The sequence below is a fragment of the Entelurus aequoreus genome, linkage group LG19 (genome assembly GCF_033978785.1).
Source record: "Entelurus aequoreus isolate RoL-2023_Sb linkage group LG19, RoL_Eaeq_v1.1, whole genome shotgun sequence".
Lineage (NCBI taxonomy): Eukaryota > Metazoa > Chordata > Actinopteri > Syngnathiformes > Syngnathidae > Entelurus > Entelurus aequoreus.
The window spans coordinates 15284048-15306758 of NC_084749.1; the positions used below are offsets into that span (position 1 = coordinate 15284048).

A 22711-nucleotide genomic window follows, 5' to 3' on the forward strand; every position below is an offset into this window, starting at 1 on the left:
TATCGCAAATATTTGGTTAATATTCAGGTCGCAACATGTGAATGGAGTATTATTGGCATTTTTTACATGTTTTTTGGGGGGTCTTTAATTATGTGTACTGTAGTGTACTCCCATTAGCTGCATTGTTAACCATCTTATACTTGACTTATTTTACAAGGTAGAATACATAAAAGAAAATGAAAAAAATATGTGTTCCTGTCTTACGTTCCAAAAAAAAGTGCAGTTCCTGTTTAAGTATTTCCTTATCCTTTGCTACTGAGTAAACCATCTAAAAACTAATACCTTTATTATTAGAGCATTGGTAAACTGTTACATGTTAAACACAGGACGTACACAAATGATCAGTATTAGTAGGGCATGGAGAAAAGGTAAGGATTGGAAAAAGCTCTGCTTCATCCTACTTTTTTTCAGACATGTTGGATTGATGTTATTTTGTGACTTTGTTAAGCATGTTCCAAATAAACCAAACCATTACCAAAATACTCATATTCAAGAAATGACATTTTCAACATTGCTCTACACAATTTCCAACATTTGTGATGCATAGGTTGATATGCTTTGAACTCTACATTTCTTTTGAGAGGACATCATGCAGAAGTTTTTTATGTTTATGTTTGTGTAATGTTTGATTGACATCCGTGTCCGTTTGTTTCACACTTTCTTTGAATAGATTGGACTACGTGGTTCCTCCTGGTGGTTTGTCATGGCTGACACCAGCATCGTGACGTTAGGGGCAGCTCGGAGTCTGCTGGTGGATTCATCAGTGTATGATTCAAGGATGGGTGAAACCACGAAGGACCACTTATTCCTTGGAGTAGCTTGTGACGATGGTGAAGGTTCGTTTTGTCAACATTTGATATATTCATTGTTATATAGCAGTATGTTATTCAAATTCTTCCTATTGCAGCTATTATGAAAGGGGAAGTTTTTAAATGTTGCCTATCATTAACAATCCCAAGACCCTTTTCCACCAACAATTTAGGAAATTTAGGTAAGTTAAACCTTTAGTTCCAGGATTTAAAGGTTCCTGTAGAAGTTTTTGGTTTGTTTCCACCGCATTTCACAGTTTAGGGTAGTTATACAAATCAGTCTGAGTATGGCAGAGTGGTTTGTTATATTTCTACACTGATACCATGTAAATAAACAGACAATATTAGGTCACAGTTCTTTTACTAGAGTGTAAGTAAAAGAAATACAAGGCAATAATATACAAAACTTTATGATTTAAAAACAAAGTATACCATAGAAATTCAGCTAGGCTTTTGACCTCACTGTCCAACAGTCAGAAAGTCTTCCCGTCAGTAAATGATGAATTCATGAGGGTCAGGCGAGACATTATGGTCCATTTCAGCTGTAAATAACAATATATAATTAAAGCTGCAAGCAGCGTTGGTCGGGCCCGCATATTTGGCAGGTGGTAGTTGCTGAAGGATGTCAATCTATGAAATGTAGGTCTAAGTTAGACCTACATAGAGGTTTTTGTTTCATGTCTCTAAGACGTTCCTACCGGAAGTTACAGGCAGTTTTGTCTGTGTTTTCCTCCGAGGAGCAGTTTTGTCTGCGTTTTATTCCTAGGGGGCGCTAGAGCGCAATTTTGAGTTTTGGGGTTCGGTTTTTTTATTAGATCGCAATTTCCGCCAGTCCTGATGTGTGTAAAAAGTTTGGGGAGTTTTGAAGTATTTTAAAGGGGTCAATTTACAGCTCAAAGAGGCAAAAATTAGTGTTTTTATGAAACTTTTGTTTTGAAGAGTGACTGCCAACTTCCTGTTGATTTTTGCTGAAGGATGTCAGTGTATGAAATCTAGCTGTAAGTCAGACCTACATAGAGGTTTTTGTTCCATGTCTCTATGATATTCGTACTGGGAGTTAGAGGAAGTTGTGTCTGTGTTTTTTTCCTAGGTGCTGCGGCACAGTGGTTGTTTTCTTTGAAGGCTCGTAAAATCACAGCAGCGGAGCAGCATCAGTGCAGTGGTTCTTTGAAGGCTCGCAAAATCAAAACCGTAGCACTTATCAAAACTCTTTCGTCAACTTTTAATCAGAAGGGTTCAATCTCTCTCCTGTAGTAGTTTGAAGCCGAAACGACAAACGCGCTCAGAGGAGATAATGTTTGATGTTTGGTGACCGCTTTTTACAAAAATGTAGTTTTGAAGGGGAGATTGCAAACTTCCTGTTGATTTTTGCTGAAAGATATCAAACAATGAAATGTAGGTCTAGGTGAGACCTACATAGAGGTTTTTGTTTCATGTCTCTAAGACGTTCCTACTGGAAGTTACAAGCAGTTTTGTCTGTGTTTTCCTCTGAGGAGCAGTTTTGTCTCTGATTTATTAAAAAATTGCGCTAGAGCGCAATTTTGAGTTTTGGGGTTCGTCCATCCATCCATCCATCTTCCTCCGCCTATCCGAGGTCGGGTCGCGGGGGCAGCAGCCTAAGCAGGGAAGCCCAGACTTCCCACTCCCCAGCCACTTCGTCTAGCTCTTCCCGGGGGATCCCGAGGCGTTCCCAGGCCAGCCGGGAGACATAGTCTTCCCAACGTGTCCTGGGTCTTCCCCGTGGCCTCCTACCGGTCGGACGTGCCCTAAACACCTCCCTAGGGAGGCGTTCGGGTGGCATCCTGACCAGATGCCCGAACCACCTCATCTGGCTCCTCTCGATGTGGAGGAGCAGTGGCTTTACTTTGAGCTCCTCCCGGATGACAGAGCTTCCCACCCTATCTCTAAGGGAGAGCCCCGCCACCCGGCGGAGGAAACTCATTTCGGCCGCTTGTACCCGTGATCTTGTCCTTTCGGTCATAACCCAAAGCTCATGACCATAGGTGAGGATGGGAACGTAGATCGACCGGTAAATTGAGAGCTTTGCCTTCCGGCTCAGCTCCTTCTTCACCACAACGGACCGATACAGCGCCCGCATTACTGAAGACGCCGCACCGATCCGCCTGTCGATCTCACAAACCACTCTTCCCTCACTCGTGAACAAGACTCCGAGGTACTTGAACTCCTCCACTTGGGGCAAGATCTCCTCCCCAACCCGGAGATGGCACTCCACCCTTTTCCGGGCGAGAACCATGGACTCGGACTTGGAGGTGCTGATTCTCATCCCAGTCGCTTCACACTCAGCTGCGAACCGATCCAGTGAGAGCTGAAGATCCTGGCCAGATGAAGCCATCAGGACCACATCATCTGCAAAAAGCAGAGACCTAATCCCGCAGCCACCAAACCGGATCCCCTCAACGCCTTGACTGCGCCTAGAAATTCTGTCCATAAAAGTTATGAACAGAATCGGTGACAAAGGGCAGCCTTGGCGGAGTCCAACCCTCACTGGAAACGTGTCCGACTTACTGCCGGCAATGCGGACCAAGCTCTGACACTGATCATACAGGGAGCGGACCGCCACAATCAGACAGTCCGATACCCCATACTCTCTGAGCACTCCCCACAGGACTTCCCGAGGGACACGGTCGAATGCCTTTTCCAAGTCCACAAAGCACATGTAGACTGGTTGGGCAAACTCCCATGCACCCTCAAGGACCCTGCCGAGAGTATAGAGCTGGTCCACAGTTCCACGACCAGGACGAAAACCACACTGTTCCTCCTGAATCCGAGGTTCGACTATCCGGCGTAGCCTCCTCTCCAGTACACCTGAATAGACCTTACCGGGAAGGCTCAGGAGTGTGATCCCCCGATAGTTAGAACACACCCTCCGATTCCCCTTCTTAAAGAGAGGAACCACCACCCCGGTCTGCCAATCCAGAGGTACCGCCCCCGATGTCCACGCGATGCTGCAGAGTCTTGTCAACCAAGACAGCCCCACAGCATCCAGAGCCTTAAGGAACTCCGGGCGGATCTCATCCACCCCCGGGGCCCTGCCACCGAGGAGCTTTTTAACTACCTCAGCAACCTCAGCCCCAGAAATAGGAGAGCCCACCACAGATTCCCCAGGCACTGCTTCCTCATAGGAAGACGTGTTGGTGGGATTGAGGAGGTCTTCGAAGTATTCCCTCCACCGATCCACAACATCCGCAGTCGAGGTCAGCAGAACACCATCCTCACTATACACGGTGTTGATAGTGCACTGCTTCCCCTTCCTGAGGCGGCGGATGGTGGTCCAGAATCGCTTCGAAGCCGTCCGGAAGTCGTTTTCCATGGCTTCCCCGAACTCCTCCCATGTCCGAGTTTTTGCCTCCGCGACCGCTGAAGCCGCACACCGCCTGGCCTGTCGGTACCTGTCCGCTGCCTCAGGAGTCCTATGAGCCAAAAGAACCCGATAGGACTCCTTCTTCAGCTTGACGGCATCCCTCACCGCCGGTGTCCACCAACGGGTTCTAGGATTACCGCCACGACAGGCACCAACTACTTTGCGGCCACAGCTCCAATCAGCCGCCTCGACAATAGAGGTGCGGAACATGGGGTTTTGGGGTTCGTTTTTTTTTTATTAGATCGCAATTTCCACCAGTCCTGATGTGTGTGAAAAGTTTGGTGAGTTTTGAAGTATTTTAAGTGGGTCAAATTACAGCTCAAAGAGGCAAAAATTAGTGTTTTTATTAAATTTTTGTCTTAAAGGGGAAATTGCCAACTTCCTGTTGGTTTTTGTCCGAGGATGTCAAATTATGAAATGTATGTCTAAGTGAGACCTTTTGAAGCATGTTAAGGGGGTCAAAGTAGTGCGCAAAGCTGCGGAAAAATAATAATAAAACCTTACAATAACAATAGGTTCCTTTCGTCCCATTGCAAAAGGACTCCCTTTGGGATTCCTTTGACAATGGTCCGTGCGGACCCTAAATAATAAATGTCAGCGTTTATTTCCCGCCGACAACACAAACACATCGGATTCAACGTTGGCTTGTTAACATTAGCATTCGGTTTACTCGGGTTGAGGCTAATAACTACACAAATGACATGTAACTGATTACTTTTACAGCATGTAAATAGTAAGTAAAGTAGATAGTTTGTAATTTACCTTCGTTCCACTTGTGTACTGCCTTCTTTATTTCACATTCATCCAAAGATTTCTCACTGTAGAAGGCAGCTGAGGTCGCCACTTCGAGTCTGGCTATACTTCATATTCCTCTGTTAATATGTTTAAAAGAGTCAGTCCACTTCTTGAAGCTTCGTGTATCGAAATAAAGTTTGTTAAAAAAAAAACAATCAACCGCATGGTAGTTTAAAGACTATACAGCTGAGTAAAAACACTGGTTCCACTGATCAGCGCTCTTCAGCACACAGAAATCCCACAAAAGTTCCTGCAAGTCGAATATTTTTTCATTCTTTTTTTGTCTTCGTTGTCAAGTATTTTGTAAAAGAAATACACAAGAAATAAGAAATAAACAAGTCGCCAGGCATACTGTAATGGTGGTTGTGTATTCAAAAACAACGTTTTTGGGAATGCCGCCAACTGTGTTCAACCAATCAGCGTTCGACAGCATAGCTTGCCCTTTGAAAGTTCCATGAACCTTCCCAAAAGTCCCATCCCGCTGGCAGGAACTAAAAAAAAGTTATTGAAGAACTAAATCTACCCAAGTAGTTTTTAGTGGAAACACAGGGGAATTTTATTTACCCAGGTAAATGGGAAAGTTCCAGAAAAAGTTCCTGCGGTTATTAAAAGGCTGAATGTAAGACAAAAAAAATTATATTTTTCTTTTTTTGAATGCATTTTAAGTCGTAACATACGGCAAGCAACAATGCAGCTAATGGGAGTGAACTATTGCGCCCATAAGGCCTTCTAAATACATCCAAAAACCGCCTACAATACTCTATTGTCATTTTGTGACCTGAATATTAACCAAGTATTAGCGATATTTTTATCATAAGCGATAACGCAGACAATCTGTTTTTAGCGGCGCCTAGCTTATGCTACTACATTGACAAATTGAGCTGGTGCATTGCCTTTGATTTGGTGAAAGTTTATTCTAGATTATAAATCATGCCTCTCACCTAGATAGTAGAAGGTTATGGCCTTAAAACAAGAAGTCAACGTTGACATTCAACTTAGACCTGGAGATAGCGAGAAAGACACAAAGACGCTCGTTTGCGGCATCTTTCTTTTAAACCTGCGTAAGGATAATGATTATTTTTTTCATCTAAACGAGTGGTCCCCAACCACCGGGCCGCGGCCCGGTACTGATTGGTACCGGGCCGCACAAGAAATTAAAAAAAAAATGTTTTTTTTGTTTTTTTTTTGTTTTTATTAAATCAACATAAAAAACACAATATATACATTATATATCAATATAGATCAATACAGTCTGCAGGGATACAGTCCGTAAGCACACATGATTGTATTTCTTTATGGATTTATGTCCTTGGGACACATTTTCAAGCGTTGACCGGTCCGCAGCTACAAAAAGGTTGGGGATCACTGATCTAAACGGAAAGATATAAACATCCCATCAGTCGGCATCCCAGTGAGAGCAGACATTGTACAGGGAGTGATTGTTTTATTATGTTCGGAGTTTGTAATTTTTGTTCATCACTTAGCAATGCTTAACACTTAGCACATGATGCTTAGTGTTTCACTAAAGTTGAATCTGTTTATTACACTGCTTGTAGATTCCTAATGAAGCCTTAGCTTGACGCTCCTCTACTTTCTCCTGCTCCGCTTGCTGCGGCAACAACAAACAAAACTCCAGACGCTCCTCTTCATTTTGTATCGTTTACTTTTGAACTTAATCATTCAAAAACGTAAAACAATAACGACGTGGGAACAAATGAATGGCAAAATGAAGCGAGTTTGTTACAGTAAGAAAGAGTTAGAAAAAGTAAGAGTAAGGTCAAAAAACTGTGTGGCTCGATTCCCCCATACCTGACTGCCATTACCCATAATACATTGTGTCCAAACCATATTACCACACCGATCCTTCCGCCATATATGCGATTAAACAGTTAAATATTCTTCACTGTATTAAAGCAGTAAAAAATAGTACGTCATCAAATTATTCAGACAAATGTAATAATTACAAATAAAGTGTACCTTATAGTTATTCTAAGCATGCAATATATACATTTTCGTATTGTGCAAATAAAGTAAATAGTCCCCTTTTGGCTGAATAAACATAAAGCACCTTCCATAAAATGTAAATTTCCTTAAACAGCATTTAGGCTCCTACACCGCTTTTAAAACTTTTAGCACATCCTCCTTAGATTCGAGCTCAAAAATATAAGGTTCTGGATGTTGATGTGTCCCAAAGTATTCTTTGTTGTCTCTCACAAAGTCTGCCATGATTAGTAGTGTTGTTGTTGTTGAAGGGAATCGCGAAAGTTGTAATGGGTCTGTGAAAAGAATGTACGGCTGTATGCTTAAAATGAGCAAAATACGTATATATTACTATATAATGAATGTGCCTAGGCTGTTAGTACATTACATATATACCGTATTTTTCAGACTATGGAGGAATATAAGCCGCACCCACTAAATTTTAGAAGATACAAATATTTTTCCATTTATTAGCTGCACCAGACTATAAGACGCATATAGATACTTTGTGAAATGAGTTATTTACAAAGAAATATTTTGTAAATGTTTATTTACATACCTTAATTGTTTCCAAATGGTATCTGTAAAACGGTTGAACAAACAAAACAGAAGTCATCGTAATGGACTCATTAGCTGCGGAAGCTCGCTCTCCAATTACTCCACGGTGACGTTTCGGTGATTTTGTGAAACTGAAACAATACAAAAAGAATGCCACTGTAAGTTAATAACATTAACAGACAATTGTAAACGTGTTAGTGTTAATAATTCTAACAAAGACACTCGTGAATGTGTTAGCATAGTAGCTAATGTTAACGACGCTAGTTTCAACCATAGCACTTACAAATATGATTAAAAACACTCTTAAGAACATCACACATGGACGGTTTAGTAAGTAAAAATTGTTTGTTATGCTGTAAAACTTACAAACGTTGCTTGGAGCGTCATATGAAGAATCCATACGAGTAGAAACGCAATGGTTTAAAAAGAAGTCCAAACAGAAGGGCAATGCAGCCACTGCAGCACCTGCAGGGAACAAGTTTGTCCAAAAATGGCCCCATGTCACAAACAATAACACCCCTATTCAGTGTGTTGTTGTTTTTTTTAACTATTTAGTTTATAGCCGGCCCTCAGCGAAGAAAAATCCACGAATTAGTCGCACTGTTTTATTAGCCGCAGGGTCCAAAGCGTAGGAAAAAAGTAGCGGCTTATAGTCAAGGAATTTACGGTACTGACAGTGTGTATATGAAACTTATATTTTTTACAATTTATAGGCTGAATAGAGCTACTCCTATTAGCTTAATTGTTAGTTAACTTTTGCCAGCGTTTAGTTACTATTTGTAATGCATAACCCAGAAAAAAACATATATGTTCTTGTCTTACTGTGAATGGTAGGCAACATTTAAAAACAAAAAAAACTCAGTTCCCCTATAATTATAATTGCTGCTTGTTTATATTGACATATATGTTGATTTAGGCTGCAATATTGTTCAATGAAGGACACTTATTACTTATGGCTAGCTTGTATTCTGTTGTGTGCTTAGCTGTTGTGTAGCGGCTACCTGTTAGTAAATTGTTTTGGATGCTGAGATTTACATAGACATTTGACATATATTTATCGTAGATGTTCTTTTCTGTTTTATTGCATTATCATATCTTCCCTATTCTCTACTGCTAAATTATTCTTAATGTGATGATTAACATTACTGGCAGAAGCGCAAGCCGTTACGCAGGAGAAGAATATGTGATGGCTAAGCTATCTCTTGAGTCATATTTTAATGGTCATTATGATTTTTCGTTTTTCTTCAATGGTGATTTTTGGGTGTGTGTGTTTTCTTTTTCTCTTTTAGATTTACTTCCAAAAGTCGAGACAAGAGTTGTTCTCGTGGGACAAGCGGGTAAAAATGCTGATGTGGTCAAAGCCCTGCAGGTACATAAATCCTGTCATGAGTCCTAAAGATTTGCTTCTTTCCAGTGGCCCCTACTGATTTAGCAGGTCCCTGAGACTCATTAAGTGCATCACTGAATCAAGCAAAACCGTCAATTTGAGTGCTTTTGCATCGAGAGAACCACTAGTAGTGTTGTGGCTCCCAGTCGCTAAGGAAAACATTAGTATTTCAATAGTTGTAAAATTCCTAGTTGACATGGTGGCAGAATAAGCATTGGTGGTTTGAGTCGTTTAAGTGCTTTTGTCATTAACTGGATTTTGAAACGCATCAAATTCAGCCAATCAACTCCATCAATGTGTTTGCAGTGTTTCTTCCACCAGCATTTGACATTCAGATCCTGCTGCTTGTTTTTTCTTTTACAGGCCATACGAGTAATGGAGGTACCTGTGGTAAAGTTAAGAGGCGGCGAGTCGTGTGCTGAAGACAAAACGATTATAAAGTCAATAGTCAATATGGTACTGTACAATGTCTTTCCATTTCATTCATGAACACCTGGGAGATGTTGCATGGGTGCTAAATTGAGGGTTTTTGGTTTTGATATAATTACTAGGCGAGTGACTATAATGGTCATTTTGTGTGTAGTAGGAACAAAATGCAAAACGTAAAATTGTTTAGCTTTTTTTGTAAACAGTTAAAATGATTTTTCAAGTCAAACAATCTTAAAACGGATGGCAGGTAAAGGAAGGAGAAATCTCTAGAAAATACATTCTCAAAGTACATTGTACAATAAGCAGCAACAATTGAAAAAGAGAGAAACAATATTGTGTTCATAAAAAATATGTTAATTCTATAATTAACAGATTTGTTTTAAATGTATGTATACATTGTTTTTTGGCATTTTAAATGAAATATATGCATCATACATAGCAAATATAGTCATATTAGCCACGCCCCAACCGCCACATGTGTATTGGCAATCTAGGCGAAACCCTGTAGTGTTTTTCATACTTACACATTTCACTTGATCAAGCCTTTTCTAATATACCACACTTCAAAATAGTAAAAGTATGTTTATTATGATTTCAGCTGATATCACTTTGGATCGATATTGATATTGGACAATACTCAAAGCTCCAATATCGGTATATCACAAGTGAATAAGTTGTATAGGGACACCCCTAATTACAGTATTCAAGTTATTTATCGTTCAAGTTTCAGCAAAAACTACACAAAAGTAAAATCTCAGTAATACCTTTTTTTTTTACAACAAAAAATACGAAAAGTAAATATGTACTGTATATGTAAGTAAATATGCAAAGGTGACATTATACGATTAGTTTGTGTGCATTACAGTTTAATCAGAGTTGAAAATCCCTTTGAAATTAATTTGTTATCAAGCTATAATAATAGTTTTTGATTTTGCGTTAGCAAGTAAGAAATAAAAATATGTTCTTAAGATCTTTATTAAACATCTTTAACATGCCTGTTTTTCTAAACAAAGTATGTATCTACATTCTTGTGTACCTGTTACTCCTTCCTTCTGCAGAGTGTGCATAATAATAATACATAATAAATTTTTTCCCCTCATATTACCATGAAGACGACCACCATGGTGGTTAGCGTCTTCCATATTGATTTGTTTGTCTGTAGCCTGTCACTATTGCATCAACTGTACATTTGTACATGCACGATACTAACACTACTTGAACAAACTGAGACAAATGTGTTGCAAAAAAACGTTTCAGGGATTTTGAGTCATTCTGCGCTGCAAATGGGTTAATTGCATAAAAAAAAAATCTATAATATTTATAATTATAGATAAATCTGAATATAATAATTGTAATTATTCCTAATATTGGTCATTACAAATGGTGATAAGGTATTGCAAAGACTTAGACCAATTAATTTGTTTAACTGTTGCTCTTTTGCAATGTAATGTGCTTATACCTTCACCCTTAATCGTACTATGAATACAGTACATCACAACCTCAAAACACAATTTTGTGAAGGGGTTTGTGGCAAATTCATATTTATTCTTTAAAAACTGGCATCTATTTTTAAATTGAGGCTTGAACACTAACTTAATAGACTGCAAGGAATCAATTAAGTTTGGATCTCAAATTACAATTTTAGCGTTTTCCAACTTTTCTAATGACACTAAAGATTACCGAATTCCCAACAGTTAGTCTTACCATTTCAAATATTAATAACCGTTATTGATTACCGTACTGTCAAAAACTCCTGCTTATTTCCTGGAGAAGCAGCTAGCATGTGATTTGTTAGCTAACTTAAATACTAACATGAATACAAGACACATTTATGTCTGAAATCTTTTAAAACACGTTACACAATGATATAACCGTGATGGTCTCGGTGACAAAAACTGTGATACTACGTTTTCATATCGTTACATCTCTACCCCTATGATTCGAATCCGTTCTTTTTGTAGTGCGTGCTGATCAGCAGATATGGGCATCTACATCAACTATATGATTTGCCTGAGAAGCTGGACAGGACAAACAAAAATAAATAAATGTAGTGCATGCTTTAATATTTTACGTGTCACTTCCACTTCACCACGTATTGCTGCTAAACCCTGTGATGTGATCCCTATCTTTAGGACATCACGACTCCATACATAATAGTGGACCACATCCAAGAGTTTAAGGATGAAGACAACATGGAATTTGAGACCGTGTTTGTGCTCGCTGACTTCGACTGTCCAGATTTCAGTAACCTGTACAAGCAGGACAACAGGATCGTTGGTCCTCCGGTTGTACTGCGCTGTGCTTTAAAGGAGGAGGTAATAATACAGTGATTGAAAATGTCTGTACAATAACCTTGTCAACCATTGTGTGTTTCTCCAAATTCACCCTTATATCTCCTTAAATTATTTAGGGCACTCAAAGACTGCAGTTGGTATGCTTTGTAACTTTCTGAAAGCACTCAAGGGGCAGCATGTTTGCACTTGGGTTGCTATGGTAACTGCTACACTTACCAACTGGAAGAATGTCCACTAAAAGCGCAACAAAACCAATTACATAAAAACAGAAGACAATTCAAACCAAAAGCACTTTCATGTGGAAAACAAGCAAACAGTTAGAGAACAGCGTGTCATGAATAATTTCACAAAACAATGTAACAACAAACTTGGCAGCGTTTGAAAGCTAACGCTTAGGCATTTTAATACAAACACAACACTAGTTTAATTCCTTTACCACTTAACAAACCTCTTAATTTACTCTTATCCACTAGTAAATATATGTACATGTTCATATCTACGCCAATCTTTAGAGTACCGTATTTTGTATGTGTACATTTTCAACTAAAAAAAATATTCCCGAAGAACTAAATCTACCTCTGTAGTTTTTAGTGAAAACACAGGGGGTACATGGAAAAGTTCCTGCGGTGAAAAAGGGCCTAATGTAAGACAAGAAAACATATACTTTTCTATTTTTTAATCCATTTTAAGTCCTAAAATATGGCATATATGGTGGCTAACAATGCAGCTAACGGGAGTACACTATTGCGCCCATAAACCCCCCTGCTTGGCACTCAGCAACAAAGGGTTGGAGTTGGGGGTTAAATCACCAAAATGATTCCCGGGCGCGGCGCCGCTGCTTCCCGGGCGCGGCGCCGCTGCTGCCCACTGCTCCCCAAGGGGATGGGTCAAATGCAGAGGACAAATTTCACCACATCTAGTGTGTGTGTGACAATCATTGGTACTTTAATCTTTAATCTTTAATCTTTTAAAATGCATCCAAAAACCGCCTACAATACTCAATTTTTATCTCGTGACCTGAATATTGACCAAGTATTAGCCACATTTTTATCATAAGCGCTAACGCAGACAAGCTATATTTAGCGGCGCCTTGATCACAGAGAGCTAACTAGCTTATGCTGCTTCATTTACACATTGAGCCGGTAAATTGCTGCATTGCCTCTGAGGTAGTGAAAGTTTATTCTAGATTATAAATCATGCCTCTCACCAGGATAGTAGGTGGTTATGGCCACAAAACAAGAAGTCAACTTAGACCCGAAAAGGGCAAAAAAGACACAAAGACGCTCGTTTGTGGGATCTTTTTTTAATCCTGCGTAAGGATTATGATTATTTTTTCACCTGAATGGTAAAATATAAACATCCCATCAGTCGGCATCCCAGTGAGAGCAGACATTGTACAGTAAGTGATTGTTTTATGTTCCGAGATTGTATTTTTTGTTCAGCTCTTAGCAATACTGCTACATGATGGTTAGTGTTTCACCAAAGATGGATCTGTTTAGTACATTGCTTTTAAAAGTTGTAGATCATCCTCCTTATATTCAGCCTCAAAAACATAAGATTCTTGATATGTTTCAAAGTAATCTTTGTTGTCTCTCACAAAGTCTGCCATGATTAGTTGTGATGTTGTTAAAATGACAACAACAAACTTGGCAGCATTTGAAAGGTAGCGCATAGACCTTGGAACACAAACACAACACTTGTCTTATTCCTTTAACACTAAATACACCTCTTAATTTACTCTTATCCACTAGTAAATATATGTACATTTTCATATCTACGCCAATCTTTAGAGTACCATATTTTCCAGACTATAGCGAGTACCGTATTTTTCGGAGTATAAGTCGCTCCGGAGTATAAGTCGCAACGGCCGAAAATGCATAATAAAGAAGGAAAAAAACATATATAAATCGCACTGGAGTATAAATCGCATTTTTTTGGGGAAATGTATTTGATAAAAGCCAACACCAAAAATAGACATTTGAAAGGCAATTTAAAATAAATAAAGAATAGTGAACAACAGGCTGAATAAGTGTACGTTATATGAGGCATAAATAACCAACTGAGAACGTGCCTGGTATGTTAACGTAACATATTATGGTAAGAGTCATTCAAATAACTATAACATAGAACATGCTATACGTTTACCAAACAATCTGTCACTCCTAATCGCTAAATCCGATTAAATCTTATACATCTAGTCTCTTACGTGAATGAGCTAAATAATATTATTTGATATTTTCCGGTAATGTGTTAATAATTTCAAACATAAGTCGCTCCTGAGTAAATAGATGAGGAAGTGAAAGAGAAGAGTGTGTCTTGTTTAATGTATTTATTCTGTAATCACATACAAGTACCGTATTTTTCACACATAAGTCGCTCCTGAGTATAAGTCGCACCCCCGGCCAAACTATGAAAAAAACTGCGACTTATAGTCTAAAAAATACGGTATATGAGCCGCACATGCATACATACCTTAATTGTTTCCAAATGGTGCCTGAAACACGGCAGTAAAACGGCTGATCAAACAAAACTGAAGTCATCGTCATGGACCCACTAGCCGCAGAAGCTAGCTTTCCAATCAGCTAAACAGACTCAGTAACTCCACGGTGACAGCTTGGTGAATTTACTGAGGAATTTCATATCTTTGTTAAGAAATAATTTTACAACATCTTAAAAATATACGTATTCTCTCTATACAGTAAATACAGGTATGTATGAATGTTAATGTCAAGTGAATATATATTAAGGAGCATATGCAATAAAGGTTCTCTCCGTTTAGAACAATGGATTGCAATAATGCAATGCAAAACATTATGTGACAAAGCTCACAATGTTGCACAGACAAAGCTTTTACATTGAAATCTGCATGATCGGTCGTTTTAATGGATAAGTAGACACACAGCTTCATCCTTAATGCATCAATCAGACTCGGCAAAAATGTACATTTATTATCATCTGTTCAAAACATTGTCTATTCCAAAGTTTTTTTTTCACTTTTAAAAGTAACCTTTCCCTTCTTCCTGGCCTTCAATACAAGGAGATCGATGGAAATTGGCCCCTGCTTATTTACATGAAAATCTTAATTAATATGCACTGTCCTTGTCTTTTTAAAATAAATAAGTCTACAAGGTGTGGTTAGAAGTACTTAATATGTCACATCAAGGCTGGTATGCGACCTGTTTTTAAAAAAAACGTTATTTACTATATCTGCATTATAGATAGATAGATAGATAGTACTTTATTGATTCCTTCAGGAGAGTTCCCTCAGGAAAATGATGATCCCTCATTCAAATAGTCGCTCAGTAAAAGTAGTACAATAGAAAATACAAAAAAACGACCAAATATTAAAATCAGTAATTAAAAGATGGGAGAAAGGGTCAGTGCTTTATCTTTAATTCACACTCTGTATATTGGTTTTACTTTTTACCTTTGTTTTACAATTGTCTACATTTATGTTATATAATATAATTTTACGCAAAAAGTAAGTTTGCTGCAGATTTTATAAGTGATTATAATTTGTGTTTCACATAATTCATGCCAGCTGTGCAAAGTAAATTCTGTGTGATTTTCTCCACTTCCAATTGGTTATATAGGTTAGACTTGTATAGCTCTTTTCTACCTTTTAAGGTTACTCAAAGCGCTCTGACACTATTTCCACATCCACACAAACATTCACACACTGATGGCGGGAGCTGCCATGCAAGGCCCTAACCACGGCTCATCAGGAGCAAGGGTGAAGTGTCTTGCTCAAGTGTTGGCCTTCTGTGGACTACACATTGATGTCTGTGATATCTTTAGAGCCTAATCATATACAGGTTTATAAATATAATTTCAGTGATGTATCTTAAAGACAATGTTGTGCTTTTTCACAGCCAATCCCATTTTCGTGTCGCCCTCTGTATTCAACCACCATGCTGAACCTATCGCTGTGTTTCACTGGCTTTAGGAACAAAGAGCAAATGGTGAGTCCAACACTTTAATCTGTTAATTATAGGGCTGTCTTTGAGTAAGGATTTTCATAGTCGAGGTTCGTTAGATTTCCCCCATCGTCGACAATGAAATCTATGATGTTATTTAGGAGAATTAAACCGATGTTGGTGTGTAGTGTATACTGGCTGGTCACTAGGTGTCAGTAACGTCAGGTGGATGTTCTCCAGCACATCCATGTGAAAATATTCCAAAGTTAATTAAAGGTACTTTTGGAAAGAATTTAGACTTTTATTAAAGTGAACAAAACAGATCTGATTTGCGATTGTTTCCACCTCAAAAACACGCTAAAACACAGTTTTTGAGGACCTCGACATGAAGAGATCAATCTTTACTAAATAGAGGAAATAAAAGTCGTAACAAAAGTTTCTGCATGTGAACCTGTGGAAGGATCATTACCTTTCCAAAAGGAGAGCTACACATCTGGGGCGAAGCAATGCGTCCCCGCGCTGTGTCCAATTTCAATCAGTCCAACCGGGGCAGACGGCAAGATTTCAGCTGGCCAGAGGCACGCGATGGTACAGTTTACCAACAAGCCTTAATCACGTCTGCCATGTAGAAACATCCGTCCAACGCTATTTGTAAAATATTCGTGTGTGCAGAAAAACAGATTTTAGGCAGTAAGTAGGAGTGTTTAAATAGATCCATTCAAAATCATCATCCCATCCAAATCGCGATTTTTGTTTATTCCTATTCTAAATTATTCATAATATTCGAGAATCAATTAAACAAAAATTAAACAACTATTATTGATATTACTTTTCTTAATAATGATACTGATGCTTTTATAATTATTTGGTTGTCTTTTTTAGTACCGTATCTAGTCTCAATTGCTTGGTAATTTATCTACATTCAAATGTTTTTTGTGCGGTTTGGGGTTTAAACGTACAAACAGTTTGACTATGAGGTTGATTGTGAAATCAGACTCCATCAAACCGTCAAATTTGATTGCAGCCCAAGTTCATTAATTATGTTTTCAGTAATGTGCAAGATCATCTGCATCAAGGGAGAGCCTCCATAGTCTAGAGTAGGGCTATTCAACTACATAATGAAGTGGGCCGCGGTTTCAAGAGCCCAAGGGCTAAGGGGCCGGACATTGACATTTTTGATGTCTCGCCAGAAAGTGCGCCCGCAGGTTATATACCTTGGAGTCTATGTTTACTTAATTGCGAAGTAAACACATCAGCTTTCACACTGCACTGTCAATTCATTATTCTGCCCTCGCTAATCGTTTCCAACGTGTGCAGCTAGACAGATAGTTAACAGTATGAAGAAAACAGAAGCTCCAGAAGTTTTGAGGATTGATGTTCCTTTTTTTAAATGATTTTCCTTCTTTAGTTTTATTTTTTTTACTTCTTCCTTAATTTAGGTTTGAAAGACTAAAAATATAAACATTAAGTAATCATTACCAAATTACAACGTCCATTTTGTATTTTACATAAATAAAGTCCATTGAGTATTTTACATAAATAAAATAGGTTTAGTGTTAATACATTCACACAATAAACTACAACTATTTACGCATATAGAAATGAAACATTATCTACATCAAACATTGCACACAATGTATGTCACTCATCACAATTAAACCTATTATTGCCCTCTACTGGTAAAATTTAGCGCTACATATATTAAATGGGCTTTGCTCGCCAAAGTTACTCTCAGACAAAAAACACGAGCACGAAAACAAACGACTTCAAAAAGTCAGCAATTTAAATTCAAAACAAACAAAATATTTTCATGCACAATATCTACTTACAAAGATTTGACCATGTTTCGTGATGCAGCTTACACGTGTGGATTTCTACCGTTGCTCAACTTGTTACTTCTTGTCTTGAACACTGACTGTCGCTCAAAAGGTCCGACAGGAAACAATGACCCTAGAACTTTCTCGGGACAGAACATTCATACTTTGTTGTCCAGTCATTCGCAATTTATTTAGATTTTTTTCAGGGTTGAATGAGTAGTCTTCTGTTCACCCCACTGCTGCTTCATTGTGACGCATATGCCATACTGTTGCCCCTTGCTGGGTGGCGGCGGTACTGCATACATGAGCCATTCGAGTTTGAAAGGCTTCATTAAGCCTATTTGGATGATGTTCGGCGGGCCAAATGAAAACTTTGACGAGCCGGATGTGGCCCACAGGCCACAACGTGATTAGGTATGGTCTAGAGAGTCTTCTTCTAGAATGTCGCACCACTCATTAGGCAGGTTGTCCTTCCATCCATGTGCTTTACATATGTTGACTTATTCATACCTGTCTCCTTGTGGGTATAAACCTCCTCTCCTGTGAATGTAATGTCAAGGCTGCACCATTAGTCCACCATCTGGTGCATGTGTAGAAAGCCTGCTGCGTCATCCATCAAAATGGATAAAGTGTATACTTGCAGCAAAAATCACATTTTTAATCAACTAGTCCACATTTGGTGAGCTAACTTTTAAAGAGTCGTACTCACCGTGTCGTAATTTTTTCTAAAAAAGAAAAGCCTTCATCGGGTTTAAATTGTTTACAGGTCAGGTTTTGTCCATTGTACTGCTTTGCAACCACTTTCTTTCTGTCTTTTTTCTTGACTTTGGCAAAATTCTGACACATGCAAATAACTTGTTCTTATGTACAAATGTTTGGATTTGTGGTCTTGGAATCTGCAGTTGTTAAAAAAATTTCTCCAGAATTTAAGTAAATCCACTATTCTCCTTCTTAGTCTTTAGGATAGGTTAGGATAGACTTTAAAGATTTATACACTGACAACACTTTTTCCTCTTTCCAGCAACTTGGTGATACATTTTCACTCCCTGATCGACACCTTTTTAGATATCTACAGACCCGCAGGTTTTTTTGTAATACTTTTCCCAGGTTTCCAAACTTATGAACTGACACAGTTTTAGATGCTTTTTTGACACCACTTCCGACTTTAAAAGGATCAATTACACATATTTACAATCAAATTTTTCATTTACGCTCTGAGTTTTTTAATTCAATTAAGTGACGTTGGGAGGGTGACTTAGGAGTGACCCTATCTAAGGAGACCTGGACATGGATGGACACTGGATTTTAAGTAGAGTTCATAAATCCTCTATTTGTGCCAGACACAGCCTTACTCAACGCAAGCTATTACATTGTACTTATTATTCCAAGGTCCGGCTGGCTAAGATGTATGACAGAATATCGGTATTATGTTATTGGTTAATACTTAAGTTTTGGCTTTGCCCATCCCTGTACAGTTATTGGTCTGAAATGTTTAATATTGTATCTTTGGTCATTGGCAAAAAGATCGAACCGAATCCTCTAAGCCGACTATTTGGGGTAGCCCCTCTGCCATCTTCTCTTAGCAAACCTATAAAGAACTTGGTAGCATTCACTACTTTGTTGGCTAAAAGACTCATTGTACTAAATTGGAAGGCTGCAGCGCCTCCCTGCCACACCCGCTGGATTAGAGATATTCTTTATGGGGACGGCGTGGCGAAGTTGATAGAGTGGCTGTGCCAGCAATCGGAGTGTTGCTGGTTACTGGGGTTCAATTCCCACCTTCTACCTTCCTAGTCACGTCCGTTGTGTCCTTGGGCAAGACACTTCACCCTTTGCCTCTGATGGCTGCTGGTTAGCGCCTTGCATGGCAGCTCCCGCCACCAGTGTGTGAATGTGTGTGTGAATGGGTAAATGTGGAAATACTGTCAAAGCGCTTTGAGTACCTTGAAGGTAGAAAAGCGCTATACAAGTATAACCCATTTATCATTTATCATTTATTTCCTTAAACTGGAGAAGATTAGGCTGACATTGAATGGTTGTTCTGTGAAGTTTCAGGAAGTATGCAATGGTTTCCTAAATTGATTGAAAAGTAATTGAAAGGTTGATAATTGATGAGCTTTTTGTCTGCCTCTTTTTATTGCTGCACTGTGTTGGGGACATTCTGGAGTGTAGTTGTCTGTGACTTCAAATCATTATTTGCCTGTACTTATTTGGCTGATGCATGTTTATTTTGTATTTTTTTTATATATATATAATTTTTGTGGGTTACTTGTTTGGGGGACAAAAATAGAACATTTGATATTTTTTTAATTTTATTTCTGGACTGTATATGTCAAAAATCCAATAACCAAATGTTGGGGGGGAAAAAAGAATAGGATATTCTTTTATTCATCCCACAATGGGGGAATTTTGTGGTTGTAGTGCAGATTCAAATAGTATTAAAAGTAGCGCTAAAGTCACAAAAGTGCCACTCATTGTTGCGGAGTCACAAAGGGGTTTAAACCAAATGGTAAAAAAACAAAAACAGAGGGAAACATTATAGAACACAAAGGAGGACATAAAAGAGTACAGAGCTGCTGCAACCAACTGGCACTTCAGCGGTGCCAGGGCCTTTCCCATTGTTCCGAGCCTTTGTCGATTAATTTGTGCTCTAAGCCAATTTATTCTATGCTGCCAAAGAGAAACTATTAGCTGCAGTCAATCATGACCACTAAGAATAAATTAATAGGCTTAAGCCACATTACAAGATTTATGTGAATGAATGTACAGCATATCTTTGTGCTTTGCTCACACGTAACTCATGTCAATGTGAAAAACTCCAGTGTGAATACTAAACAAACCAGGGGCCGTACTTATCAAGCTTCTTAGAGTGCCATTTTACACTTAAGTCCTGAGAATTTGCGAAATTTAGTCCTACTCTCAAACTTAAGAATAAAAGCTTTTTATCAACGTTCTTAAGTCTAAGAATCACTCCTACTCTCCACGATATTTAAGAGACCTTCAGAGGTGTCTTAAGTGGTTTGGAGTTGCCAGCAGGGGATGGCACTGAGGCGAGAGAGACGTGCGTGAACGTTCAGGGAACGGAACAATGTTTTGTTTTTTTTTGATGACGAGCAGCTGATCAAACGGTATCGTTTAGACAGAGCGGATATTATTTTTGTCACAGATTTAATACTTTTCAATTCCTTGTTGATTTCTGCATGTGTCTGCAGGGGGCTAGTATATATAGAGCCACCCACACCAGTTTCAAATTAGTTGCCTAATTAATGAATTGGAAAGAAAATGTTATGACAGTAGCGTATGTGTGTGGCCGTGAGGTGAGTGACGTCAGTGAGTGTGTGGGCGATAGAAGAGAGGGAGTGGTAGCGTGAGTGCCGGCGGGGACTAGTTTGTTTTGTATTATTTTGTAATTTATTGTCAAAATATACACTCCCATTGTCCACTTAAATATTTCCAAAATATTTCTTTATTCTTAGACAACGGATTCCCTTCCGTGATTGGTCATTTCTATGGACACAGAAATTACGTCACCTAAAATTCCGTTTACGGCACATAGTAATGTCGTAATTCAGCTCTGAGTGTGACACTTAAGATTCAGTCCTACACTTCGCTGAAAGTGTGAGTAAGACGCTTGATAACTAACTTTTAAGTGCAGCTTTCAGCGAAGAATGTATTTACTCTTAAGTCAACTCTTAGCAGACTTCTTAGGAGTAATTCTAACTCAATGCCGTAAATGGAATTTTAGGTGACGTCATTTCTGTGTCCATAGAAATGACCAATCACGGAAGGGAATCCGTTGTCTAAGAATAAAGAAATATCTTGGAAATATTTAATTGGACAATGGGAGTGTATATTTTGACAATAAACTACAAAATAATACAAAACAAACTAGTCCCCGCCGGCACTCACGCTACCGCTCCCTCTCTTCTCTTCTCTCGCCCACACACTCACTGACGTCACTCACCTCACGGCCACACACATACGCTACTGTCATAACATTTTCTTTCCAATTCATTAAATAGGCAACTAATTTGAAACTGGTGTGGGTGGCCTTATATATACTAGCCCACTGCAGCCACATGCAGAAATCAACATGGAATCGAAAAGTATTAAATCTGTGACAAACATAATACCCGCTCTGTCTAAACGATACCGTTTGATCAGCTGCTCGTCATCAAACAAATCCAGGACATCGTTCCGCTCCCTGAATGTTCGCGCACGTCTCTCTCGCCTCAGTGCCATCCCCCGCTGGCAACTCCTAACCACTTAAGACACCTCTGAAGGTCTCTTAAATATCGTGGAGAGTAGGAGTGATTCTTAGACTTAAGAACGTTGATAAAAAGCTTTTATTCTTAAGTTTGAGAGTAGGACTACATTTCGCAAATTCTCAGGACTTAAGTGTAAAATGGCACTCTAAGAAGCTTGATAAGTACGGCCCCTGATATGTGAACTGTCTATCTTTTTGTATTACTTTGGTGCAGAGAGTGTTTTCTTAGCTTTACCGAACATACAGTGGACTGGTTTTGCATTGTTCGCAATGTTAATATTTGCATTAAGCGCGATGAGCGATGATAAAAAGCATTTGGAAATGACAAAAATCTGTGGTTGAATTTGGTTTTGGGGGAAATAAATAAAGAAAGAAAGAAAAAAACATTCTTTTATTATCTGCCAAAAATTATGCTTTCTAGTTTGTGTATTAAACCTGCCTCCATGTTACAATTATGCTTCATGTTTCCGCTTGTAGAAAAAGTTGGTTGGTCTGGTTCATCACATGGGAGGCATCATCCGGAAAGACTTTAGTACTAAGGTCACGCACCTCATCGCTTACTCCACCCACGGGGAGAAATACAGGGTTTGTAAACTCATGCAATTTTTCTGCTCTATAAGTCAAAAGAATAAATATGCACTTTCTTTTACGGTTTTGTCTAATCTGTCTTTTTTTTTTTAGCTTGCTGTGTGTATGGGGACGCCCATCCTCACTCCATCATGGATATACAAATCTTGGGAGAGAAGAAATGATGAGTAAGCTGAAATTTGTTAAAGGATGTCACAAAATATATGCCTGCACAATGGGGAAATAAGCAGATGATGATATGTAAGTTTAGCCCCTTACAAAAATATGAAAACTCTGGAAGTTTAGTGGCAGTTTTATTGTTACACAAAGAGACAAATTGTATAATTCTAAAAAAATATCAGCATGTGATTAAAGGCTTATTTTTTTCACTGTACAGTACATCCAATGGGGAACATTAGCATTTATGTAACAAGTACTTAGACAGGTTTTCCAATCATATATGCTGTGTCTTGAAGCAGCAATATAGATGTTTTAACCCTCTGGTGACA

At 38.8% G+C, this 22711-nt stretch overlaps 1 protein-coding gene and 1 long non-coding RNA gene across 5 annotated transcripts in view; one reads left to right on the forward strand and one right to left on the reverse strand.

The window, feature by feature from the left end:
• LOC133635149 (uncharacterized) overlaps positions 1 to 22711 on the reverse strand; it is a 110073-nt gene that overhangs the window by 10300 nt on the left and 77062 nt on the right. The gene's annotated exons all lie outside the window — the stretch shown is intronic.
• The window catches only part of ect2 (epithelial cell transforming 2), a 66833-nt gene that overhangs the window by 3701 nt on the left and 40421 nt on the right, over positions 1 to 22711 (forward strand). For all 4 annotated transcript variants that reach the window (XM_062027985.1, XM_062027983.1, XM_062027987.1 and 1 more), the window contains exons 2-8: positions 671 to 836; positions 8814 to 8893; positions 9275 to 9367; positions 11473 to 11655; positions 15507 to 15596; positions 22113 to 22220; positions 22317 to 22390. In XM_062027985.1, the coding sequence (XP_061883969.1) occupies positions 704 to 836; positions 8814 to 8893; positions 9275 to 9367; positions 11473 to 11655; positions 15507 to 15596; positions 22113 to 22220; positions 22317 to 22390 (761 nt within the window). In that variant the 5' untranslated portion in view covers positions 671 to 703. The remainder of the gene's footprint in view (positions 1 to 670; positions 837 to 8813; positions 8894 to 9274; positions 9368 to 11472; positions 11656 to 15506; positions 15597 to 22112; positions 22221 to 22316; positions 22391 to 22711) is intronic.